Below are 26,399 nucleotides of genomic sequence, written 5' to 3'. Positions count from 1 at the left end.
CCTGCTTTTCTGCGGCTGGCACATGGGGGCAGCAGCCTGGGGGTTGGCTCTGCTGTGTAGCCCCCCCGCAGTGGCTCTGGAAGGTGGGTCAATTGTTTGCCCCGCAGGGGGGTGTGGGGAGGAATTAGAAGCCACGTCACCTGAGCCCCTGGTCTGTGACTTAGTCACAAGACTCCCCTTGCTACAGTGCTGGGGGTCACCCCATGCCTGACCCCTCCACATTTGAGTCCTTCATAGAGTTTGTGGGTGTGCGGGGGGGTGACGGGGCCGGCCCCGGCATGTCGCGTATGACCCCAGGGGGTCTTGTGAGAAACCCACAGCACACGAGCAGGGCCAGGGTGGCAGCTGGGGACACTGGAAGCCACCGCCCAAGGACACAGGCAAGGCTGGTCCGTATCAGGGCCAGGGTGACAGGGGCACGGTCACCTCCCTTTACCTTCGCAGAGCCACTGGATGGACTGCCGCAGAGGGTGGCTTTAGCCACTCCAGACACTGCCCGGACCCTGGCAGAGGGGTGGTTAAAAAGCCCCTTGTGCCGCACAGAGCAGGTACGAGCCCCGGGCAAGTTGCACGGTCCCTGGGCCTTCGGGCTACCGCCCCTGCTGCTGCCTGGCCCAGAGCTGGCCGCGCTGGCTGAGGGCAATCACAGGGGGGAATGGACACGGCCGGGCTGAGGCTCTGGCTTTGGGCCACCGAGACCCACATGATCAACGCTGAGCCCGTCAGCCAGCAGAGAACGAGATGTGGTCACCCCCATGCATGTGGATGCCGGCACCCCCCCCCCCCAGATCTCCTCCCCTCCAGCAGGGGGCAGTAAACTACACACATTAGCACACACCGTTCTGCCCCCGGGGGGTCATGCCATGCAGTGTGTGTGTGGGGGGTCTTTCTGTCACTCACACACACACACACACACGCCCCCACAGATCTCCTCCCCTCCAGCTGGGAGCACACCCAGAGCTGGTGGCTGAATCACTACACAGCAGAACCAGGGTGGTTCTCACAGTATTTTTTTTTTCCTTTAAAGATTATTTTACAGTTTAATCACACAAAAGGCACTTTGATCGGGGTTTTTTCTCTCTCTCCCATAGCTGCGATTCGCTCATGGGTTGTCTCTTTACCCAACAGATACACAGTGAAGACACGAGCAGCCGCAGCCCGCAGCCCTTTCTCCAAACGCCAGTGCCGGGGCGTTCCCCACATCCTGGCAGTCACCAAACAAAACTGCCCCTGCCCTGCCAAAGCAGGGGGTGCCCAGCAGGGGGCAGTGGTAGCAGGGTGGCACCTCAGTGGCATGAAACCAACCCAGGCAATCAACACAACAGGGCCACGGATAGCTTTTTCCCGATCCAGGGAAGTGCTGGGCTTTACAATACAGCCAGTCAGGCCCAGGCCCGCCAAGGGAGCAGGATTGGGCGCCGACGGCTCCACGGGGACAGAGACAAAGCCAGATCGAGATGCTCAGGCCAAGCTGGTGGGCGTCAGACTCGGGCACCGGGCAGAGGCCGCGGCCCTAAAGGGGGAATCCCGCAGCGAAGGGAAGCAGAATTCATGCTGCCCCGGTGGGGGTGCTGCAGAGGCGCCGATGGCTCTGTAGTGCCCCCCACTGGAGTGGGTTCAGCTCTCTCCACCAAGGGGACATATCAAGTTCACCCCAGCTGTTGATGGGAAATTAGCCAAACAGTCCATTTAGAACCGTGTCTGAGACGCTGAACGAAACATTTCGACCCTATGGAAATGAAATGTTCCCATACAGTCAAAACGAAATCGGTCTAAACACTTTGGTTTGTGACAACGTCTGAGATCTCAACTCTTCGCCCTGATTTTGGAAGAAACGAAATTTCAAAAATCTCTGAATTTCCCATAGGACAGAAATACCAGGTTTTGGCTAATTTAGATAGATAGATAGATAGATTAGATAGAAGGGATGTATGGATCGATAGATAAATAGAAGGGGTGTATGGATAGACAGACAGATAGATGGGGTGTATGGATCGATAGATAGAAGGGGTGTATGGGGATGGATAGATGGATAGAAGGGGTGTATGGATAGATATCTAGATAGATAGAAGGGGTGTATGGATTGATAGAAGGGGTGCATGGATCAATAGATAGATAGAACAGGTGTATGGATAGACAGACAGATAGATAGAAGAGGTGACTGGGGATGGATGGATAAATAGATCAATAGATAGAAGGGGTGTATGTGGATGGATGGATGGATAGATAGACGGGGTGTATGAGGACAGATAGATAGAGGGGGTGTATAGGGATAGATTGATAGATGTGTATGGGGAACGGACAAATTTGGAGGTGTGAAATTGACACACAAACCCCAGTTTTTTTCACCTGGCGGTTATAAAAGCAGGGAGGAAAACCACCAAACCACACAAAGGGCCCAGATTTTAAAGAGCTAAAACTTTCCTTGAAAACCCAGCACTGTAAGACGGAGGCAGTTGGATCTCAGGCCCTGGGCACCCCCTGGGGCTTGGGGGGACGGGCAGGCATTTGGAGAAGGGTTGCGTGCATCCAATACAGACATCATCCGGCAGACAAAATACCCACCCCCCTCCCCAAATCCCTCCCTGCTTCTTTACACGAGGAACGACCCCGCCCAGAAAAATAACCATCTCCCAGGAACATCGTTAAAAATACAAGCTGTAAAAATCCTCTGGTGACTTGTGTCGCCGTTGCTTTCCCTAAAAATATATATACACATGATACATATTTATATGAGCTAAATGTGCCCGGTTAAAATACATGACTCCCCCTGCCCTTGCCCCCCACCCCCCGAGACCTCTCCCTGAGGGACATTCCCCAAGCTAAGGCGAAAGAGATCAGCAGCAGCGTCGTGTGGACGGCCACCGCCGCAAGGCACAGCCGAGAACAACTCGCATACAAAACAGTTAAGGCCATAGAAAGGGGGCGCTATCTCTGGACGGCACCCCCTAGTGGTGTGGGGCACAAGGGGGTCTTGTGGGGAGCCTGGGGGAGGGGAATGCAAAGCAGGTCTCCAATGAACCTGAATGCAGCCCTGGGGCAATCGGTTCAGGGGGGAAGAGTCTCCCTCTGCCCCAGTCCAAATCCTTGCTCCCCTGAACCCAAAGTAAGAGCTGAAGCTTTGGGAGGCGGGGAGCAGTTTGGTTGCAGGGGGAGGAGGGAGACCCCCGTCCCCATCAGAACAGCCATTGAACCAACCCACTGCCCCACTTACGGGGGGTGGGGCTAGCACCACTAACCTCAGTGCAGCGGTGAGCAAATCCAAGGTTTCCTTGGGAGTGCAATTTATCAGCCCCTCGGCCCCCCAGAGGTTAGGGGGTAGGGGGTGGGCGGGACACGGTGTCCCAAGGCACAGTCTCTACAGGACGCCCCCCAGCAGGCAGGGATTGGTTTGGGGGCATTTAGGGATCTAAACACTGAGAAGGCAGAGGTTTGAGCCAGCCCCAAGGCCAAGGAATCTGCCCCCCACAACCGTTTGGAGAGTGGCAGGGAGGGCTGAAGGCACTAAAGAAGAGACAGACACGATCCCAGAGGAAGGAGCCCCCTGCCCACAGCTGCAGTCAGAGACGTTGCTTGTTTCCGCGGGTGTGACTCCTGCAGGCCTGGCTCCCTGGGGAAGGGCAGAGTTAAGGGGACAGGGGCATCCTTCCAGGCACAGGTGGTCTCTCTCTAAATCAGGCCCATGGAGTTGCTCTTCGCTGGTGTCACTGCAGCCTCCCACCTCATCTGCTGGGAATGCAGCAGCCCCTGGCCACCAGGGAGCTCACAGGCCGGCAGGCCCAGCCCCTCAGACAGGAGAGCTGCTGTCTGCCATGGCCAGCCGAGACTCCCCTGGGGCGATCCCACCGCCCCCCTCCATCCTGTCCAGGGCTGAGGTGGGCTCAACCCAATGGCCCAGCTCACTGCCTGCTCTATCCAACCACAGCACGGGGGCGCCTTGATGGCTTCTGACAGCCACATGGCAGTTCCTCGGGGGAGAGGGGTTAAAGCCCCACAATGCACTGCAGGGAAAGGCAACATTTGCATAAGCCAAGAGGTCAATGGGCCCCAGTCCCAAGGCACCTAGAAATCTGATTTCCCTGTGAGGCCCAGAGGAGATGGGGAAGTAAGAACCGTTTGGCGGGGGGGCACCCGCCATATAACCAGCAGGGAAAGGGTTAACAGCTGCCCAGGAAATCTCGCCTTAGTGCCCATCCCTTGTGCCTGGAGCCTGGGGGGCCAAGCTACCCTCCTCCCCAGGACCCCTGGGCTACTCCAGCAGCTCCTCTCAGCTCAGACCCTCCGCCTCCTTTCCGCTAGCCCCGCCTCCTTTCCACTAGCCCCGCCTCCTTTCCGCTAGCCCACAGTCTCTCTGAGTCCCTCCGGCTCCTCTAGGGCACCTTCCTCCCCCCATCTCTCCCCACGTCCTTCCGCTCTCAGCCCTGCTGGGGGAACCGATCCCCCTCTGCTCAGCGCCCACCCTCACACAACCAACACCCCTGCAGGCCCCAGCACTTGGCACTGACCCTCCTGCCCCCCCTTCCCTGCAGGATTCCCCTGGAAAGGGGCCCGCACCCCGCCAGTGGGTAACAGGAACCCAGGGCCTTCTGGAGGGGGCAGGATCTAGGACCCAGCTGTCGTGTGGGTCACAGGTCCCCCAAATTCCCTTCGCCCACAGGAGTCATTCCCATCCAGGCAAAGCAGGCAAAAATGCCCCCTCCCCCACCTCCTGGGGGCACTTTGCACCCTGCACTCGGGGGGTGATGGGGTCTCTGTCCCCCATGGCTAAGTACCTCTGGACTGCGTTCCTGGAACCAACCCCACCTGCCTCTCCCACCTCCACGGCAAGCGAGATGGGGCTGGGGCGCGGTTCTGTGAAACCCCCTGGCCCAGCTGAGGGGACCGGGCTGAGGTCCTGAAACCCTCTGGCTCAATCAGAGCAGACCAGGCTGTGGTCCTGAGCCCCCCCAGCCCAATCAGGGGGGACTGGGCCACGGTCCTGAGCCCCCCCAGCCCAATCAGGGGGGCCTGGACCGTGGTTCTGACCCCCCAGCCCAACCAGGGGGGACTGGGCCGTGGTTCTGACCCCCCCAGCCCAATCAGAGGGGACCGGGCCGTGGTTCTGACCCCCCAGCCCAATCAGGGGAGACTGGGCCGTGGTTCTGACCCCCCAGCCCAATCAGGAGGGACTGGGCCGTGGTTCTGACCCCCAGGCCAATCAGGGGGGACCGGGCCGTGGTTCTGTTGCCCTCTGGCCCTCCCCAGTTTACAGGAGAAGAACCGTTACGTGACGACAAAGGTCCAGGTTTGAGGCTGGTTTCGAGTGATGCAGCCGGGCGTCTCCCCCATGCCCGGCGGGTGTGAGCCCCACGCGGGGCTCCCCGCCCGGCCCCTCCGCCGCCTGCCACCGCCTCCGTTCCGCGCCCCAGAGAAGCTGCAGGCTGGCGCTGGGGCTTGTGGGTAGATCGGTGGGGCGGCCGGCCGGAGGAGGGGTGGGGAATCCCGCCAGGCTGGCATCTCGCCCGGCCCCAGGTCACTAGCTGCTAGTCCGGTGCTGCTTTAGCACTGTGTAAACGTCGTCCACTTTGCTGAGTCTCTCGAAGAAAGGCAGCAGGTCCAGGAGCTCTGTGTCGGCCATGTTATCGAACCACGACGCCACCGGCACCTGCCGAGAGACCCCCCCGGGAGGTTAGCCGGGCGCGGTGCCTAGGCAGCACGGGGCAGGGCCAGCCCTCGCAGGGGTCCCTGGGCAAACCTGCTGGAGGCTCAGCCAGGGGCTCCAGCCTCACGCAGCCAGGAGCGGGCCCTGGAGCCGGCGCCCTGCCCCAGGGCATGCTGGGAGACGGGCGCCTTCGGCACTCTCAGCCCTGCACCAGAAATGCCCGCCCCCTTTCTGTGCCTGCGAGCTGTGCCAGCCAGCCAGGCCACGGGGGGCGTTAACCTGGCATCCCGGCCAATCAGATCCTGGGCTGCCACCCGAAATCTGCCCTGCTGCGTCCATTGGAGACAGGAGCTGCTTTCGCTTTCTGTCCCAAACGGCCGCACGGTGGCTGCAGGCCCCACCCCAGAGGCAGCTGCAGCTCAGCCCTGGGGGGAGGGATCCCTCCACACAGCGTGCAGAGCCCGGATTTGCCAGGGCGTCGGGCCAGCCCCAAGGGAGCCGTCCCCAAGCGAGTGCCCCCCCCACTCAGAAGCTCTAAGGGGAAAGGAAAGGCCGGCTGGCCAGGGGCCCGGTGGGCCAGTGCCAAAACCCCAGGATAATTGTGGCTCTTCCGGCTCCCCATGGACAGAGGCCAGTGTGATGGGAGCGAGCCAGCCGCCAGCTCTGAGAAAGCAGCGTCTGCCAGAACCTCCCTGCAGCGAGTGGCAGGGAGAGGGGATGGGGGAGGCAGCTGGGGACTCTCTGAGCCTTCAAGAGCTCTCCAGTCACCCTGCCCCTCCCAATCTGTGACCACCGGGGAGCAGCCTCTCTCCACTGCCCACTGGGGCCACCCGGCATTTCATATCAGCAGCAGGACTCGAACGCTGCTCCGAAAGCCCAGGCCCCTGCGCTAAGGGAGACTCCCCATTTGCTGCGAGCAGTACAGGGCATATGACACACAGCTGAGCAGAGCCGATTCATTCCAGTAGGGAGATGCTGTCCCAGCCCTGGGCTCCCCCCAGACACACAGCTCAGCCAGTGCCCCTCACTCCTGACTGCTAGCCTAGCCCTGGGACAACGTGAACTGAGTTACCCAATAACCCGTCCCTCTGGTGAGTATGCAGCAATCGAATCACTGGGATGAGACCCCCCCCGAACTCGTTTCACTTGTGATCAGCGTCGCATCTGACCCAGGCCCCCGTTAAAGCCAGTTAAAGCATTGAACACCCTGAGCCATCGCAGCTGCCCCCCCGGACCCCTCCTCCCCGCCGCGACCTACCGCGTTGTCGGGGTGGAAGACGTAGGAGGCGGGGGAGTTGTCCACGATGAGGATGCGGCTCAGGTCCCGGCCCAGACGGCTCAGATCCTTGACGTAGTTGCCGCGGTGGAAGACGCAGGACTCGCGGAAGAGGCGGGCCCGGAAAGCTCCCCACTTGTCCAGCAGGTCGGCCACGGGATCCGCGTACTGGTGGGCCGGGGGGGACACGGTCAGGCTTGGCCAAAGGGGAGCAGGGGAGCGGCCGAGCCCTGGACCCTTTGGCTGCTGGCCAAGGGGACTCGGGGGTCCCCCTCCGTGGGGGACACGTCCTGGCCCCTGAGAGCACGGGGGTCCCTACTCAGGCAGCCCCAGCCCCAAAGCCATTGTGCAGGGTTCTGGGCACCCGCCATCCCCGAAGCACTGTGGGGACACTGGGGAGGAGGGGGTGCGATGAATGGCTGAACTGAAGGGGCAGCATGGTCTAGTGATCAGGGGCCAGGACTCCTGGGTCCTATCTGGGCTCTGGGAGGGAGTGAGGGCTAGTGATTTAGAGCCAGGACTCCTGGGTCCTCTCCTGGCTCTGGGAGGGGAGTGGGGGCTAGTGATTCAGAGCAGGGGCGGGGCTGGGAGCCAGGACTCCTGGGTCCTCTCCGGGCTCTGGGACGGGGGTGAGGACTAGCAGTTAGAGTAGGGCGGACTGGGAGCCAGGACTCCTGGGTCCTCTCCAGGCTTCGGGAGTCCCATCTCCTGGGCTGTAGCTGGGAGGGAGGGCACAGCCGGTGCCCGCAAGCTGCCCGGCGTCGGGCGCTCACCTTGGCCAGGCTGGCGGTGAAGAGCACGCACTCGAAGAGCTCGCCCATGCGTTGCAGGAACTCGTCCACGTACGGGCGTTTCAGCACGTACACCTGGGGGAGGGGCAGCATGAGCCGGCAGCCGTGGGGCTGGAGATGGGCAGCGCCCAGCGAGATGGGGCCCCTGGGACTGGGCCCCCTCAGACCCACTGCCCACGAGCCACCAAACGGCTGCCACCCCCCGGGAGCCCTCCCCCACCGATCCAGGGGGACCCTTACCAGGCGCCCCCGCAGCCCTTGCTGGGCCCTGCGCTGGGGAAGAGGCCGGGGCAGGCTTAGGGGGTGGGGGGAGGCGCCAGCCCTGCCCTGCCCCGAGCTCGTTTGCAGCAGCGGGCGCCCTGCGGCTCCCCGGGCGGCGTCCCTCCGGCGTCTCCACCCGAAGCTGCCGGCCGGCTCCGGTGCCAAGTAATCGAGAACAGGCCGACTGCGTAGACCACAGCCTATCCTGGATTACTTGAACGCGGCGCCGGCCTCCGTGCGGGGCAGGGACTTGCCTGCTGAACAGCGCCAGATGGTGGGAAATTCAGCCCGGGGCTCCCCCCAGCAGGAAACCTTTGGCTGCCGGCCCCGCCCCCCACAAAGGGGGAAGGTGGAGTGGGGGGGGACTGTGGCCCCAAAGAGCCAGGCAGCACCATGGTCCCAGTGCCAAGGTCGCTCCCCCCCTCCTGGGCTCTTGGAACCAGCAGGGCTGAGGTCCCCCTTCCTTGGCTGGGCACCCCCAGGGTTGGGGGACGGAAAGGGCGCTGGCTCCAATGCCAAGGTGCCCAGCCCCTCGGTGCCCAGCAGCCCTGGTCTCCCCAGCAGGGGCTAAGCTCCTGGCGTCCCCCACGGGGGTGACGGGTGGGGGCCCCCCGACCGAGAGCGCCTCCCTTACCTGGTGCATGATGCCGTCAATCTCAACAGGGATGATGAAGTCGGCGTTGTTCACAGGCTGCGGAGGGAACAGGCGTCAGTGTGGTAGAAGGAGGAGGCCCCCTCCCCGCTGTCCCCCTGGATCCCCTGGCCCCTTCCATCACCTGGGGATTCCCCCACCCATGCCCTCATCCCCCATCCCTGGCCACGCCCTCCTCATCCCCCTGGGATTCCCCTGGCCACGCCCTCCCCATCCCCCTGGGATTCCCCTGGCCACGCCCCTCTGGGATTCCCCTGGCCATGCCCTCCCCATCCCCCTGGGATTCCCCTGGCCCTGTGGAGGACAGTAGGGGGTGGAGCAGAAGGGATGGGCTGGACGGGGGAGGGAGGAAGGACATGGGGGTGGGACACTGGGTGGGCAGGGCAGCGAGGACGGTGGGACATGGGGGGCAGGCTGGGCAGGGGATGGAGGATGCGGGGGGCACAGGAGCAGGCCAGACGGGGAAGGGAGACGGGGGGCAGAGGGGCAGGCTGGGGGTGTGGGAGGGAGGATGCGGGGGGCACAGGAGCAGGCCAGACGGGGAAGGGAGACGGGGGGCAGAGGGGCAGGCCGGGGGTGGGGGACGGAGGATGCGGGGGGCACAGGAGCAGGCCAGATGGGGAAGGGAGACGGGGGGCAGAGGGGCAGGCCGGGGGCGGGGGAGGGAGGATGTGGGTGGCACAGGGGCAGGCTGGGCAGGGGAGGGAGACGGGGGGCTCAAAGGCAGGCCGGGAGGGGGGAGGGAGGACAGGGGGGCACAGGGGCAGGCCGGGAGGGGGGAGGGAGGACAGGGGGGCACAGGGGCAGGCCGGGAGGGGGGAGAGAGGATGGGGGGCCCAGGACACGGACTCACCTTGAAGGAGCTGTGCACCAGAGTCTCGTCCAGGTCGATGACCACGCACAGCTTGCTGGCGTCCTGGGGTTTGATCTCGGGCAGGAGGTACTTGACAGCGGCCTGGGGGAGGGCGACGGGGGTGGGGGGGTTGGAGTATCCGGCTGGCAGTGGGCACCATGGGCCAGGAGGCGGGTGAGCCCAGGGCCCCGCACCACGTCCCGGCCAGAGGAGCAGGGCTGCCCAGCCCACGGGATGGGGGCTCCTGGGCCAAGCCCAGCTCCGCCCCGCCCACCCCCCGCTGGATCTCTCACTTCCTGTCCTAAACTTCCCAGCAGCAGGGACCCATTAGACTGGGGAACAGGTCGGGGGAAGAGCCCCTTTGCTTGGGGGTTAAACGTGGGCCCTGGCCGTAGGGAACATGCTGCCCCGGCCCCTCTGCCCTCGGCCCTTTCTGACCGGCCGGCTGGTGTTGCCGTGGGCTGCTCCCCAGCTGCAGCGCTGCACCCCAGAGGTGGCTGCACTGGGGGCTCCTCAGCAATGCCAACCCTGATTGCTGCCACGCGTGTCTGGCCCGCCAGGCGCACACCGGCCTTGGGTCCCGGGGGCGGCACCGTGCAGCCCCCTTGCAGCCCCCTGCGCCGGCCCTGGCTGGGAAGAACAGGCTCAGCTCGGGGAGCCGCGATGGCGCAGCCAGGCACCAGAGGGCGCCGGCTGCCTTTGGCTGCCCCGGGCGCTGGAGCCAATAATCCTCTCAAACCTGGCCGGGGAGCGGCGAAAGGGGGCGGCCGCAGTCAGGGCTGATCGGCCTAGAGCAAAACCGGGGATTACGTGGGCCGCGCGGGCAGGGCTGCCCAGCTCCGGGCATCGCGGGCCGGCCCAGCGCGCCCTGGGGATGAGGAGAACGCTGCCCTGGGGAAATCCTGGCCCTTCGCACAGCGCCTGCCCATGGCCGAGCGACTGCTCCCCCAGCAGGGGGCGCTCTCCCCTCCCAGACAGGGCTGGCCCCAATGCCCCCGCGGGGCTCTAGGGGGCGCTGTTCTGCAGGGAGCAGGGTGGGGGTCAGCAGGGGGCGCTCTCCCCTCCCACTCAGGGCTGGCCCCAGTGCCCCTGCGGGGCTCTAGGGGGCGCTGTTCTGCAGGGAGCAGGGTGGGGGTCAGCAGGGGGCGCTCTCCCCTCCCACTCAGGGCTGGCCCCAGTGCCCCTGCGGGGCTCTAGGGGGCGCTGTTCTGCAGGGAGCAGCGTGCGGGTCAGCAGGGGGCGCTCTCCCCTCCCACTCAGGGCTGGCCCCAGTGCCCCTGCGGGGCTCTAGGGGGCGCTGTTCTGCAGGGAGCAGGGTGGGGGTCAGCAGGGGGCGCTCTCCCCTCCCAGACAGGGCTGGCCCCAGTGCCCCCACGGGGCTCTAGGGGGCGATGTTCTGCAGGGAGCAGGGTGGGGGTCAGCAGGGGGCGCTCTCCCCTGGCAGGTACTGGGCTGGGGGATTTACTGGTTTCCAGCTGAGGTGTCAAACTCCCATTCTGAGGCCACGTGGCCGTTAAAACCCCCCTGGCACTTTGCCCAGCCTTGGGGCACCAACCCCCAAGGCCAAGCCTCAGTTTCCCCCGGGTGACTCGACTCTGCCCCCCTCCACTTTCGCCGGGGCATAGGGTCACTGCTCACTCCCTGCCCCGGCCTGGGTCAGTATGGCTGGGCCCCGGCATCTGGGGACCCCTGGGGGAGGGACAGCCTTTGGCTTGGGGGGCGAAGGGACCTCAGGAGGTCATCTAGTCCAATCCCCTGCTCAAAGCAGGACCAATCCCCAATTTTTGCCCCAGATCCCTAAATGGCCCCCTCAAGGATTGAACTCAGAACCGTGGGTTTAGCAGGCCAATGCTCAAACCACTGAGCTATCCCTTCCCCTGCCACTCCCCAGGACACCTGGGTCCCACTCGGTGCCGTCCCCTACAGTCCCAGCATTGGCTTCTGCCTCTGCCCTGTGCTGTGCCAGCATCGGAGCTTGCCCCTGCCCCAGCTGATGGGGGGCACAATCCCGGCCCCTTCCCAAAGCTTTATCATCCATGGGAAGGGGGGGGGGGGCGGGCACGAGGGAAACTGCCCCAAAGCAGATCCCAGAGCCCTTGGGGATCCCTGTTTTTGTGGGGGGAGGGATGGGAGCGATGGCCCCACAGGCGGGGTGGGGGGCTGCGAGAGGCAACAACTCCAACAAAGGAGATGCTCGTGGGAGCCTGGTGCCCCCCCAGCCCCATTCATCCCAGGGGGGCTGTGGGCCAAAGCGGGTCAGCGGGCAGGCCTGGCACAGGGTCCTGAAGGGCCGGGACGAGGAGGGAGAGGTTACGGGGGGGGGGGGGGGGGCATGTGCCCGTCTGGGCAGCCTCTGGCACTCGGGCTGCTGGGTTCCCCGGGGGCGAGGCCCTGTGGGGCCTGGCACGGCCAGGTGGGCAGAGGGGCGGGCGCCGAGCCAGGCCAGCCGCGGGGCTCATCTCTGGGAAGCAGGATTCTCGTGAGCGGGGGCCAGGCGGGCGGGGGGGGCGCCCAGAGAAGGGCCCCCCTGTCCGCCTCCGGGGCCCCCCTACCTTGGGCACGACGCCGTTCTCCTCCACCAGCAGCGGGGCGTTGTTGTTGACCGGGACGGGGTCCGAGGCCTCATGGCAGAGGCAGCAGAAGAGGGACTGGAAGATGCTGCGGTTCCGGGGCTTCTTGGACGGCGATGGCCTGGGAGCACCTGCGGGGCACAGGCGGGGAAGGGGTTAATCCACACGGCGTGCCCCCCCCCCCGGAGTCCCCCTCCCTCCCCGGGCACCCCTCCTGGTGCCCGGCCTGCCTGCAGCATGCTCCCATGGAGGTGGGCACCCCCCACCCCCAGAGGGGAGGCTGGGCCGGGGGTCTGATAGGGGGCAGAGCTAAGGGCTGCCTGGGGCTCCCCCTGCCTGCTGGCCTGAGCGTGGTCTTGGGGGGCACCCTGGGGGGATGGGAAGTGCCCTGGGGTGTGTGGCAGGTGGGTGCCAGAGACGGTCGGGTAGGGGGTGCGCCCAGGTCACCATCCGGGTCTATTGGGGCCATCATGTGCTGGGGGGGTGGGGGGGGCTGGCTCCTGGGACCAGCAGCGGGGAGGAGCACGAAGCCAGGCGCTGTTGGCCCCTGGGGACCAGCCCCTGCCCCCGTCCCCGGCCCAAGGGCCCAGGTCCCACCACCCAGCCGGTCCCTACAGTCCCGCGGTCGCCCAGCCGGACAGGACAAGTCACCCTGCAGAACGGCCAGAGCAGGGGGCTGGGGCCAGGACTCCTGGGTTCTATCCCCGGCACTGGGGGGACAGTGGGGTCTAGTGGCTAGAGCAGGGGGCAGGACTCCTGGTGTAAACGAGGGCAAGTTTTGGCCCTTTGTGACACCCACATCTCCAGCTGCTGCCTGCGCTGGCAGGAGCCCAGGCCGCGCCCGGCGGGTTCTCTCCTCGGGATCGCCCTGTTCCTCGCCCGCGTGGGTTGCGTCCTCCCCTCCCCAGGCCCCATCCAGCTGCACGGCCCCTGCCCCCTGCTTCCCCACGGGCCAGGGAACACAGCCTGGCTCTGGGGTGATGTGTGGGGCTGGCGTGGCCAAGGGCTCGAGAGAAAATGTCCACGGGACGGGGCAGACGCAGTGTCTCCAAACTGGGCCACGGGCGCCCAGCCCTCCCCCAGCCTCCCACCGGCTGCTTGTGTGAGGCAGAGCCGGGATGCCGTGGGGACGGGCACCACCCCCAGCCCGGGTACAGCCAGGAGGGCGACAGGCTCAGGAAGGGGGAAGCTGCCCGGATGGTGCACAAGGCAGGGAGCGGGAGAGGCCGCGGCACCAGGCTGGGACCCTGCGGGCAGCTGCATCAGACCCTCCCCCGGCAGAGCCAGGCCCAATGCAAGGTGCCTGCCCCCCTGCGGCCCCCCCCCCCGCTGTTGTGGAAGGGGGGGACTGAGCCAAGGACTGGGCAAGGTTCTCCCACAGGGAACCTCATCTCTGCACTGCTATCCCCCTCCTGGGCTCCCCCCACAGCTTTGCCAGCGCCCCTCACTCCCGACCCGCAGCCCCCCGCTGTCCAGGGGTCCCCCCACAGCTTTGCCAGCGCCCCTCACTCCCGACCCGCAGCCCCCCACTGTCCAGGGGTCCCCCCACAGCTTTGCCAGCGCCCCTCACTACTGACTCACAGCCCCCCGCTGTCCAGGGGTCCCCCCACAGCTCTGCCAGCGCCCCTCACTCCCGACCCGCAGCCCCCCGCTGTCCAGGGGTCCCCCCACAGCTCTGCCGGCGCCCCTCACTCCTGACCCGCAGCCCCCCGCTGTCCAGGGGTCCCCCCACAGCTTTGCCGGCGCCCCTCACTCCCGACCCGCAGCCCCCCGCTGTCCAGGGGTCCCCCCACAGCTCTGCCGGCGCCCCTCACTCCCGACCCGCAGCCCCCCGCTATCCCCGTCCTGGGCTCCCCCCACAGCTCTGCCGGCGCCCCTCACTCTCGACCCGCAGCCCCCTGCTAGCCCAGCCCTGCCCCCCACAGCTCGGGCGGTGCCCCTCACTACCAAGCCGCAGCCCCCGCATTGATAATATCAACTTCAACTCCTCCAACGTCCCCCTCAGCGCCCCCCACCACCACACACACCCATTCGCTCTCCGGGCCGCAGATCCCCACAGACCCCTGTGCGGCGCCCGGCACTTGCCGGCTGGCCGGCTGCCCCGCGTCTCTCTCCAGGTCTGGATTAACCTGCTCTCCTGCATAATCCACTTGAGGCGACCGCTACACATGCTTAATCCGGCCAGAGATAACGAGATTCCTTTTGATCCGTCTGCCGGACTCCAGCCGCCCCGGCCAGCCTGGCTGGCAACCGGCAGGGGAGAGCGCCGGGGCCGGCGAGCCCCAGCCCCTCGTCACAGGCTCCTCTGAGCCCCACATGGCAGGTGCCGACTGGGCGAGCAGGGGCTGCGAGGGGAGCAGCTCGGGCCGCGCTGGGTACAGGGGGCTGCTGGCACCTGCCCTCTGCCACCTCCCACTGCCCTGCAGCGAGCTGGGAACGGGCCAGTGACCCTGCCGGTCTCACCCCCAGGCACATTAACCCCCCGTGGCCGCCTCTGGCGCCTGCGTGGAGCGCTCAGGCCCTGTCAGCCCCACGCAGGGTCCCAGCCCCTGGGCACAACGGGCAGCGAGGACAAGGTGCTTGGCCCCTGGGCAGAGACAGCCAGGCCTGAAACCCGGCCATGGGCCCCGTCCCGGGGCTCAGATCCACCCGGCGCGTGCCCAGGGCCTGTCTGCTGCTCACACCTGGGCCGAGAGAGCCCCATCGAACAGGGCTCAATCCCACCCGCACCTGCCTCCCACCCCCCCCCCACTGCAGCCATGCCCCTGAAATCCCAGCTGGCCCCTCCCTCCCGCAGCTGAAGGGACCACGTGGCCAGGACACAGCGGGTGGGGAGGGGGAGAGGAGGCCAAGGACACCCCCCACACACACCCAGGCCAGCCGCGCCATTCCACGGGCACGTGGCTAAGTCTGTATGAGCAGGAGCCCCCACGCCAGATCACCCTGGCATCTCCCTCCCCTCTACGCCAGCCCAGCCCTACCCCGCCTGGCTCCCCAGGGGAAAGTCTCTGGAGGAGCTGATGGCTGGCGCGTGCCCCTGCCTGCAATGGGGATGACGGAACGGGAGCTGCTGCGATTCACCCAGTGTCCGATTTCTTGCCCTCCCCTGGCATTGGCATGAGGACCTGGCCGGGCGTGACTGGTGCCAGCCAGGGATCCAACCCAGCCTCCTGCTGCCCCCCGGAGATGCCAGCCATGGCCACGTCTGGGCGAGGGGTCATTGCACCGGGGCGATGGGGATAGGATGTCGGTGGGTGGCTGCTGGGTGACACCCCCGCAGTCCCGGCCTCCCCAGCTCGCCGCCTCTGCCCCTCTGGGGTCCGAGATCAGCTCCTGGCACCGGGCCAGCCCGCGCTTCCTGGCCCTGGGCGGGAGCCAGGCCTGGTGCAGGAACCACCCGGGCGAGTGCTGACGCAGGCTGGCGGGATTGTGTGTCCTCGACGCAGGGAACGCACAAATATTTAGAGAGAGGCCCGCAGGAATGCAGCCTCCATGGGGCCAGAGCCGCTGGCCACCCACAAACTCACCCCTGCAGAGCGTGCTCTGTGTGTGTGTGTACACGGCCTGGGCCCCCTGTAGGGACAGGTTTATGCACACACACGTGGGCACACCCACACACAAGCACACGCACAGGTGGACATGCTCACACACACACGGACACACAGATCGGGGCCTCCAGGGCTCGGACTTGCTGGCTGCATTTCCCCGTCAAACCCGCCCGGGCTGCCCTGGGGTTTGTGACGACGCCTCGCGCTGGGCACCGGCTGGGCTCCAACCCGGGACCTGCAGCGCCGAATGCACCAGCCTCTGCCGGCCTCACCCCTAGAGGGGGACGCTGAGCTGCCCCGGGCCAGGCCAGGCGCCATTGGCTCGGCCAAACCCCCAAATCCCTGCAAAACGCCGACACAGAAAACTGCAAAATTAACGCCCCCCCCACCCCCATTGGCCTGGAGACAGAGACGTTTGGTTCTCACCCCGCCCGCCGGCCCACGCCGGCCCACGCCGGCCCACGCACGTGCAGCCACGAAACCAAATGTGGTTCCCCTAACACCGCTGAGAACAGCAAAGACCACCCGGTCGGCCTCCAAGGAGACGGGAAGATGACGCTGATAAACGTGTCGGCCGAACGTGGAGGAGAAAGGCAAGGGTGCGAGGAGAACGGATCGGCGCAGTCTCAACGACAGCTGAAGACCGATCGATCCAGCTGATCCAGGTGTTCCACTCGCAAGACTCCCGCCAGCCGGCGTCCCGGCTGATCAATAACCTCCCCAGCCACGCAGCTCCTCCCCTGCTCTGCCCCCCCTCCCCAGCATCCCCACAACCAACCGGTGTGCCCAGCCCATGGGAGACCCTACAATAACAAACCAGCCCACGCCGCACAGCCCCCCCCAGTATCACAGCCGCTCTGGTGAGCGACCATACAGGCTGAGACACATCGGCTGGCACCTTCTGGCCGTCGCCCACAGCCAGGGGTACGCCACCCGCCTGCCCCGCCGGGACCCTGGAGGGGCAGAGGGCAGTGGACCCTGCGCTGGCCTCACCAGAGACGCTGAGCGTGGGACAGATGGGGGGGGGGGGCTGGTTAGTGCTGGCTGCCCTCAGGGGTGGGTGTGTTCGTGGGGTACCGAGCGACCCCCTTGGAGCAGCAGGGCGAGGGGCAGACTCCTGGTCCCACCACGCAGGGTCTGAGTGTGACTCCCCTAGGGACCTCCTGGCACGGGGCCGGGTATGACACCATGGGCAATGAGCGGGGGGGCTCACAGCTGTGCCCTGGGGCAGCCCCAGGAACTCGGGGCAATCCTGGGGCGCTCCCGCAGCCCCGCATCTCCCTCGGGGGGGCGGATGGGAACAAAGATTTTCTCCAGGGGCTTGGCTGGCACTGGCCAGGGAACAGACTTCACAAGCGGGGAGGGGAGGGGGTTGGCAGGCTGGAAACGCTGCCCAGGAGCCTGTCCGCCAGGGGAGGGGCAGGGTGGAGTCCTGGGGAAGTGGCAAATTATTAACCAGCAGCAGATTCCACCAGCCCCGGCCCAGTCCCTTCCCCTCCAGCAGGGCCACCTGGCGCCGTCTGGACAATGGGTGACGCCGCCCGGCCGGGATGCCCGTCGCCCGGCCCACAAACGCAGCCACCTCTGGGGAGGGACGTGGCAGCCACGTAAGAGCCACGCAGCACAGGAAGCCAAGGAGATCCAACAGCGGGGACGTAGGGCGGCAGCCCGGCCGTGCCCACCTTGGGGTGACGCCCCGGCCGAACGGGCCCACCCAGCAGCCCGGCCCCAGACCCACAGATCTCGGTGGCAAGGCAGCAGCTGCCAGAGCATAACCCGCCCCCCTGCCCCCCTGCCAAGGAAGGGAGATCTCCCCGCCCCGAAGTGAGGAGAGCGCCCCACTCCCTGCAGCACAGCGCCCCCAGCGCCGCACTGGGGCCAGCCCTGCCCGCGAGGGGGGAGCGCCCCCCACGGAGCCCCCGCCCCGGGCTTCACTCACACGTCGCAGCCAGGGATCGACCGGCAGGCCACCAGCGTGGGCGGCTGAGTCCGGGTTGTGCCCGCGTGCCCTGCGTGTGCCCCAGTGCACGTGCCCATGTGCGTGCCCCCTGGCGGCAGGGCAGGGATGTCGGGGTCCCAGGCCTGCGCCCTCCCACCCCCCCGCCGTCTCTGCCCACACGCCCCCACTGCTAAACGGGCACAAGCAGCTTCGCCCTGACCCGGCAGCCAGGTGCCTCCCGGGCTGGGCTCCACGGGCTGTGGGAACCGGCCGGCCCAAGGGGGTTGCTCTAATCGCCCCCCCACATGGAGCCCCAGCGCGGGGAGAGCCCGGGAAATCCCCCTCCCCGCCCGGCCCCGCCCCAGTGTCTCTGCCTGCCACCTCCCTGGCAGTTGCCACGACAACAGCTTTGTTTTGGTTTTCTGCTGCTTTCGACCTTTGATCCCAAGGATGAGTGCCCCCCCCCTCGCCCCCCCCCCCCAGCAGGGCCAAGAACCCTGCCCAAGAGTGTCCTTGGAGCCGAGCGCTCAGGGCTGCGGGTCGGGAGTGAGGGGCACCGGCCGAGCTGTTATCCCGGCCCTGAGCCCCCCACAGCTCTGCCGGCGCCCCTCACTCCCGACCCGCAGCCCCCTGCCAGCCCAGCCCTGAGCCCCCCCCCCCCCCCACAGCTCTGCCGGCGCCCCTCACTCCCGACCCGCAGCCCCCTGCCAGCCCAGCCCTGAGCCCCCCCCCCCCAGCTCTGCCGGCGCCCCTCACTCCCGACCCGCAGCCCCCTGCCGGCCCAGCCCTGAGCCCCCCACACCCAGCTCTCCTGGCGCCCCTCACTCCCGACCCGCAGCCCCCTGCCGGCCCAGCCCTGAGCCCCCCCCCCACAGCTCTGCCGGCGCCCCTCACTCCCGACCCGCAGCCCCCTGCCAGCCCAGCCCTGAGCCCCCCCCCCCACAGCTCTGCCGGCGCCCCTCACTCCCGACCCGCAGCCCCCTGCCAGCCCAGCCCTGAGCCCCCCCCCCCCCCAGCTCTGCCGGCGCCCCTCACTCCCGACCCGCAGCCCCCTGCCGGCCCAGCCCTGAGCCCCCCACACCCAGCTCTGCTGGTGCCCCTCACTCCCGACCCGCAGCCCCCTGCCGGCTCAGCCCTGAGCCCCCCACACCCAGCTCTGCTGGCGCCCCTCACTCCCGACCCGCAGCCCCCTGCCAGCCCAGCCCTGAGCCCCCCACAGCTCTGCCGGCGCCCCTCACTCCCGACCCGCAGCCCCCTGCCGGCCCGGCCCTGGGCCCCCCCTCCCACAGCTCTGCCGGCGCCCCTCACTCCCGACCCGCAGCCCCCTGCCAGCCCAGCCCTCAGCCCCCCCTCCCACAGCTCTGCCGGTGCCCCTCACTCCCGACCCGCAGCCCCCTGCCAGCCCAGCCCTGAGCCCCCCCCCCTACAGCTCTGCCGGCGCCCCTCACTCCCGACCCGCAGCCCCCTGCCGGCCCAGCCCTGAGCCCCCCACACCCAGCTCTGCTGGCGCCCCTCACTCCCGACCCGCAGCCCCCTGCCAGCCCGGCCCCGGGGCCCCCCCCCACAGCTCTGCCGGCGCCCCTCACTCCCGACCCGCAGCCCCCTGCCAGCCCAGCCCTGAGCCCCCCCTCCCACAGCTCTGCCGGTGCCCCTCACTCCCGACCCGCAGCCCCCTGCCGGCCCAGCCCCAGGGCATGTCCCTCTGCAGGGTCAGGTCTTCCTGAAGAGAGACCAGCGGCCGTGCCCAGCTCAGGCGACGCTGAGCCCCTGGCATTTGCCACCAAGGCTGCAGCCGAGTTGGTGCTGCAGGCTGGATACAGACTGGGGCCCCCTACGGGGGCTGGGCTGGGTCTCTGCTCACTTTACCCCCTGGGGGGCTGGAGGGGCCTGGGCTAAGATGCGCTCAACCGAGGGCATTGGGGAGAACCGTGGCCAGGACACCAGGGTTCTCTGTACCTGCCTCCACCCGCGCCCTTCCCAGCAAGGACCGGCCCCTGCAATGCACCCCGCCCCTGCCCTGCCCCGCCCAAGGGCTCCGCCCAGTCCCCTCCGTCCCCGCTCGCTCCCCAGCCTGAGCCCTTGTGCAGCCTCGCTTGGGGGCTGTGAAGCAGCTGCCGCATCCCCCTTCCCCAGAAGTGGCTGCATTTCCACAGTGCGCGGCGCTGCTCTTGTGCCCTGGGCCCAGAGCCGCTCACGTGCCAGTGGGCGTGGGGTAAGGGCAGAGCCCTGGCAGCCGTTCTTAATGCGGGAGGTCAGGGAGAGGCCAGGGCAGGATGGGGAAGGAAGGGACAGGCCCCTTTCTGACCTTCAGGGCCTGGCTTAGCTCCAGGTCCCTTCAGAAGTGCCAGGGACCCACCGGGGCACAGATCACTCGGCCTTGGCAGCTGGTACAGGCTAGTTCCAGCCTGTGCCCAGCCTAGTGACAATGGCTTCTGCCCTTCCCCCAATCTCCAGCCTCTCCTCTGTGCTCACCCTCCTCCCGCTTCCATGCCCACCTCTGCCCCTTTGCAGGGGGTTCACCCTTCTTGTGCCCAGAGATCCATCTCAGCCTGTGCCCGCCCTGAGCCCCAACTCCAGGGCTTCTCTGCTGCTGAGCCAAAAGCTGAAGTGTACCCCCCTCCTCGTGTCTCCAGCCCAGTCAGACCCCACAAGCCCCAGTGACGCCCCCTCTGCTCGGCTTTCACAAGGGGGCAGCTGCTGCCAAAGGAAGGAACAAGAGGTGTCCCCCTTACCCCTTCCCCCAGCCGAGCAGATAACACGGCAGAACTGCTCCAGGGGTTCCCAGCAGAGAGACCGGGGAGCAGGGACCAGCTCCTCCGGCTGCCAGGACCAGCTCCTCCGGCTGCCACCTCTGTCCTGGCGGAAACTGCAAGCTCCAAATAAGTTTCCCCTGTTCTTGGGCTGCAGCATCTCCCTGAGGCTGCAGAGGGATGGTGGCCCTGGGAGGAGCACGAACCCTCCCGTTCATCCCACAATGTTAATGACTCTGAACCCTACTGATGACAAAGGTCAGGGCAACCTCTGGTGGTTTGAAGCGGAAAGTCTAGCCAATCTGGCATTGTGGGCGGAGGCCCCAAAACGCCTCCCCCCAGTTAGTTTGTTACTTCATTGTGGACGGCCACCCACAGCCAGTTGTGTGGCAGGAACGCTGATGGCAGGAAACTGACGAATCAGACTGAGTGCCCTATGAGTGTTTCCAGGCTGCTCGTTGGCCGGAGGGTTACTGAAGCCACATGGGCCGAACCCCGGGCAGGTGCTGGTGACACAGAGATCCGGTGCGGTTGGAGCCCAGGAAAGGGGCCGTGGGAAAGGCGTTTGACTTGGTGGGTGGATGGACAGAGGCAGGAATATTGACAGGGTGCTGGGGGGCACTGTTCAGGGGCAGGGAGGAAGAGGGGGGTGAAATGGACCGACGTGAAGAAGGCCCCTGAGAGTGAGATCTCGAGGGTGCGGAGCTGACCCCCCCCCCCCACACACACACACAGATGAGGTAGAAAACCCCCACGGGCGGTCGGGACACTGACCGACCAGCGCACCAGACTCTGGAGAATCCTGAGGGCAGGGAACAGGCCCTGGCCGAAGCACAAGGTGGGACCCAGGCCACTTCCCAGCCCCCATGGGGAGGTTCCCAGGACACTGCGATTGTAACAAGCTCCAGCAGCGTTTCAGCCTGGACTGAACCTGCCGGGTGAACAGCCGGCATCTCCCACCAGCTCCACGGATCCGCAACTCCCCAGCCAAGCGGCCGGTCAGCCCAGCCGAGAGCCCCCAGAACACGCACAGCTGCCCCCCAGCGGTCCAGGCAAGTGGCTAGCAGCAGCAAATCAGGAGAGCCGTGGTTGTTCCCAGTTGATCTCAGCACATGGGGCATGTTTGAGATGGGATTTCCCTCCCCCTGGGCCTACAGGCTCCCAGGCAAACAGCCCAGAGCTTAGCAGCACCACGGCCTAACTCCAAAAGTCAAGGAAACTGCAACCAGCCAGGTTTGTGCACCCCCGACACGCAGGACTTCACACCAAAAGCTGGCGCAGACTCAGCTCCCCCAACCTGGGAAACTCAGTTCCCTGCCGCCAGAGCTGAAGGAGACTCCCCAGGGGTGGCTAGCAGTATAGGTGTATGACACACAAATCAGCAGCTCTGACTCCAGCCAGCAGGGGGCAGCCTGGACACATAGCGAGCTGCGGGTTAAGTTAAAATGTTGCACAGATATCTGGATTATCGGGTCTGGGATTTACACCAAGGGGGAGAAGTTTGGCCGCATTCATTCCCCTTCCCCTCCCTCCGCCACGGCAGAGGCTGCCGGTTGTAGGAGTTTCACTGGCATTTTCCCATTAACAGGCCTGGAAAATAACCCCACACAACAGCTCCGGCCACAGCTAGGCAAGCGTCATCCCTCCCCCTGCCGCCACATGCTTCTCCTCTGCCCTGGGGAGACCCCCCAGTCTCTGTGCCGCATTCAGTCCTCGACCACTCTGCCATTGTGCTCCTGCTTGCGGGGAGACGGCGCCAGCCTCCGAGCAGCTGAACGGAGAGCAACAAACCCAGCACCATGTGGTCAGTCACCGGGAGCTCCCGGTCCTCCTGGCTCTGCCGGTGCCCCTCATCCCCGACCCGACCCGCAGCCCCTGCTAGCCCAGCCCTGGGTTCCTCCCCCCAGCTCTGCCAGTGCCCCTCACTCCCGACCCGCAGCCCCTGTTAGCCCAGCCCTGGGTTCCTCCCCCCAGCTCTGCCGGTGCCCCTCACTCCCGACCCGCAGCCCCTGCTAGCCCAGCCCTGGGTTCCTCCCCCCAGCTCTGCCGATGCCCCTCACTCCCGACCCGCAGCCCCTGCTAGCCCAGCCCTGGGCTCCCCCTCCCACAGCTCTGCCGGTGCCCCTCACTCCCGACCCGCAGCCCCTGTTAGCCCAGCCCTGGGTTCCTCCCCCCAGCTCTGCCGATGCCCCTCACTCCCGACCCGCAGCCCCTGTTAGCCCAGCCCTGGGTTCCTCCCCCCAGCTCTGCCGGTGCCCCTCACTCCCGACCCGCAGCCCCTGTTAGCCCAGCCCTGGGTTCCTCCCCACAGCTCTGCCGGTGCCCCTCACTCCCGACCCGCAGCCCCTGTTAGCCCAGCCCTGGGTTCCTCCCCCCAGCTCTGCCGATGCCCCTCACTCCCGACCCGCAGCCCCTGTTAGCCCAGCCCTGGGTTCCTCCCCCCAGCTCTGCCGGTGCCCCTCACTCCCGACCCGCAGCCCCTGTTAGCCCAGCCCTGGGTTCCTCCCCACAGCTCTGCCGGTGCCCCTCACTCCCGACCCGCAGCCCCTGCTAGCCCAGCCCTGGGTTCCTCCCCCCAGCTCTGCCGGTGCCCCTCACTCCCGACCCGCAGCCCCTGCTAGCCCAGCCCTGGGTTCCTCCCCCCAGCTCTGCCGGTGCCCCTCACTCCCGACCCGCAGCCCCTGCTAGCCCAGCCCTGGGTTCCTCCCCCCAGCTCTGCCGGTGCCCCTCACTCCCGACCCGCAGCCCCTGCTAGCCCAGCCCTGGGTTCCTCCCCCCAGCTCTGCCGGTGCCCCTCACTCCCGACCCGCAGCCCCTGCTAGCCCAGCCCTGGGTTCCTCCCCCCAGTTCTGCCGGTGCCCCTCACCCTCGACCCGCAGCCCCTGCTAGCCCAGCCCATGGCCCTGCCTGTACAGAAACCAGTCAGTAGCGCTGAACCCATCAGCAGTTGTGCTGTGGACTCACCCTCTACTAGGGACCAGGCCAAGACCCAGTAAACTCATTTCACTTGTTCCCCCGGGTAGGATCCGCCCCCCAGCTCCCCAGGGCTGAGCGCTCAGGAAGAGGGGGGGGGGTCCAGCTACCCCTGCCGTTCCTCCAGGCCCCTGCTGCCCCTGAAGCCTTGAGCAAGTCCCTGCCCCTCTCCCTGCCTCCAGCCTGGTCCCGGCTGGGATTTCAGCCGCTGCTTTGACTGCTCAGGCTCCGACCGCATAGACGCCGGAGGCTGGGATCCTGGCACAGACCGGGCCTCCGCTTCCCCGGACGTGCAGATGGGGCGGCGTCAGGGCTGCCGGCCGGAGGGATCCAGCACGGGGCCAAGACGCCGGCATTATTACCCTGAGCTGGGGGGCTGCACACAAGTATCATCTCAGGCAGGGGGTGGGGGGGGCGAGCTCTATCCCACCAGCAGGGGGCGCTGGGGCGCAGTTGCCAACAAAACCATGGCTGAGAGGCAAGGCGGGGCGGGGGAGTGGGGGAAGGCATCACAAGACCCAGGGGGCTGGAGGTTATGGGGGGCAGGGGGCTCAGACCAGGCCATGGGGCTGCTGAGAGGAGGAGCAGAAAGCTCCCAACACCCCTAGCTCCCAGCGGGTCAGCGTTAGGCTGACACCTGTCAATCCCAAAATCAATCCCCAAGTCAGGGTAGGAGACCCCATCCGGCCACCAGCCCCTGCTGGTCCCCGACTCCAGAAGAGCCACAGGGCAGGACTGAGCCCAGGTGAGGGAAGTGGCACGGCCTAGCAGCCTGGGACTCGGAGGGACCCAGGTTCAATCCCCGCTCTGCCAGGGGTCCCTCTCCTCTCTGCCTTGATTCCCCCTCTGTGCTGCCGGGGTGAAAACACCCTGCCATGTAACTGCCCTGGGGAGCGCTTCGCAGGTGCTGGACAAAATGCCCTACATCCGAGCCGCAGAAGCCAGGCTGGGTCCACTTCCCAGACCTCTGCCCCACCTCTGATGTTCCCTGGGGCATCAGGATGTGCATCTTATCTGGGGATGGGGGTCTCTGTGTTGGACCCACTCCCCTTAAGATACAGGCAATAAGACCCCCTCCCTGCCCCCAGTCCCAACATCCTCCAGTCCAGAGCCCAGCGTCAGATCCTCCGAACCAGAAACTCTGCCCCAGCACCTCAGGCCTTGCCCTCCCTCACCTAGGGCGAGCCCCTCCCCTAACAAGGTCCCAATCTACAGCGACCTACAGCCCGAGGGCCGGTTCTGATCTTGGCTCTACTGGGGTGAATCCAACCCAATTCCCCGGAGAACAGTTCCCCCGGCGTATGTCCGGGGCAGTTGTTCCAGATTCACCCCGGTGGAGCCGAGATCAGAACCTGGCCCTTGACCGTCCTCTGCAAGTGTCCTGACAGTCGGTGCCCAGCCGATGATCTGGCCCATTGCGGTGCCAGCCTGGGGAGACCTTGGACAAGCACTTCCGCACTCCCGGCTGAGACCAGGCCAGACTCATTGCCCCTAAGGGGACAGCTCCGATCCCATGCAGCAGCATCCCACCCCCTCCCTGCTGCAGCTGGCCTGGCCTGGAGACCCCTAGAAGTGCCCAGGCATGGAGGAGACGGCCCAGCAGTGGAAGGGGGCTCCAGGGCACCGATGGCCCCTTCCCTCCGCCCTGACACCTAAGGACATGCTGGGCCACAAGCCCAACTGACAGAGCTGGGATGCCAGGCGGGAGCCAGGTTATTTCCACAGGGCTGCGTCAGTCCTTTCAGAAACCCACCCCCCTCACCTGGACCTTGAGGAGCACCTGCGATTCTTCCCCCTCCAACCTGCCCAGGGAATCAACCTGCCCCACTGTGGCCAGAGACCCCCAGCAGGCAGGGATCCGTGCCCAGCGCCAGGTGTGACCCCCAACAACCCCCAGCCATCCACACCCTTCGCCACGCCCCGGCCAGGACCTGGAGAGCCCTGCGCAGGCCGAGCAAACACCGGGGCAGAGTCCAGGACGCTGGAGTGGGGCAGTGGCTTCTCCTTCAACCGGGGGGGGGGGGGGGGGGGGGCTGACCCCTGGCTGCAGCACCGCCCCCGCCCCCGATGCCCTGACTCCTACTGACCTGGCCTGAGAAGCCTCCCTGGATCCAGGGGCAGAAAAGCAACACTTGAAAATAAACCCGGGCGCTTCAAAACCAACGCACCGGGCGGTGGGGGGGGCGGCTGTTGGGCAGAAACTCCTGCCCGCCGCCCCGGGTTTGCACCCGCCCAGCCCTCGCCTCATGCCCCCCACCACCCAGAGCTTTGGGTCGATCGGCCCCACCTCGGGGCGCCGCGGGGAATACCCGGGGCTCGCCCAGGGACTTGGAGACAGCGCCGAGCGCTGCGGGAAGGGGGCGGGGGTAACGGGAGCAGCCCCCTGGAGCAGGCATCCGACCCAGAGGCGAGCAGAGGCTGCGGGAGGGGTGGCGGGGGGGGGGTCGCTCTGCGGAGCATGCGCCCCCCCTCCCGGAATCGTGCCCGCTTTGCACAAGTCAATTTGGGGTGGAAAGCACGCGCCGCTGCCCCCCACGCGGGGGGGGGGGGTGCAGTTACCTTTCTCCTGCAGAGGGGTGTTCACCTCTTCCTTGCTAACCTGGGTGATGATGGACTGACTGTCCATTAGACCAGAAGGGTTGGCTGGGGGGGTCCCTCCTCCGCCGGCTCCTCCCGCCGCGCTCCGAGCCTCCAGGAGTTACTTCGGGGGCGGCCCGGGCGGCGGGGAGGGGGGGGGAAATTGCCCCCCCCAAGAAAAAGGAAAAAAGGGGGAGGGGGAAACGGGGGGGGGGGAAGAGAGAAAAAAACAAAAAAGGGGGAGAGAGAAAAAGACGCCCGCGGAGGAAACTTTGTTACAACATGGAGTTTCCTCTTCACAAATTTCTGCTACAAACATGGAACCCGGACGCGGTTTCAAGGAACCCCTTAAAAGGGCGATGGTGCCCCGGGGCCCAGCCACCCTGGGATGGGGCGCGCCGGCCGCCAAGGTAGGAAGGAGATCCCCCCCTTCCCCTTCCGCCCCCGTGAGTCACTCGGGCCCGTTGCACTGAGCCCCAGCCGCCCGGGTCCCCGAAACGCCCCCGAAGCCAGCCCGCGATCCACCCCAGCAAATATCCGGCAGAGTGGAACTGCTTTTGTCCAGCCC

The 26,399-nt window shown here is 66.6% G+C and overlaps 1 protein-coding gene across 1 annotated transcript; it reads right to left on the bottom strand.

Annotated features, from left to right (window-relative positions):
• Window positions 1-994: 994 nt before the first annotated feature.
• On the bottom strand, window positions 995-26,163 carry CTDSP1 (CTD small phosphatase 1). The gene is made up of 7 exons (XM_048868800.2): window positions 25,814-26,163; window positions 12,027-12,175; window positions 9,475-9,576; window positions 8,604-8,660; window positions 7,691-7,783; window positions 6,900-7,085; window positions 995-5,644 (listed from the first exon to the last, which is right to left on the bottom strand). Exons 1-7 carry the CDS (start codon window positions 25,878-25,880, stop codon window positions 5,516-5,518), a joined length of 783 nt encoding a protein of 260 aa, XP_048724757.1. The 5' UTR covers window positions 25,881-26,163; the 3' UTR covers window positions 995-5,515.
• Between the last annotated feature and the right edge of the window lie 236 nt (window positions 26,164-26,399).

The sequence above is a fragment of the Caretta caretta genome, chromosome 11 (assembly GCF_965140235.1).
Source record: "Caretta caretta isolate rCarCar2 chromosome 11, rCarCar1.hap1, whole genome shotgun sequence".
Taxonomy (NCBI): Eukaryota; Metazoa; Chordata; order Testudines; family Cheloniidae; genus Caretta; species Caretta caretta.
Note: the sequence above shows the minus strand (reverse complement) of the source record. Positions and strands in the feature narration are given on the sequence as shown.

What these genes read in the sequence shown, in the direction of transcription:
- CTDSP1 (XM_048868800.2), bottom strand. Translation starts at nt 25,880, where the DNA reads ATGGACAGTCAGTCCATCATCACCCAGGTTAGCAAGGAAGAGGTGAAC. An exon ending in TTGACGGCATCATGCACCAG is followed by an intron (nt 7,784 to 8,603) that starts GTAAGGGAGGCG and finishes CCCCTCCCCCAG; the next exon opens with GTGTACGTGCTGAAACGCCC. An exon ending in TCACCGCCAGCCTGGCCAAG is followed by an intron (nt 7,086 to 7,690) that starts GTGAGCGCCCGA and finishes CCGGCCCACCAG; the next exon opens with TACGCGGATCCCGTGGCCGA.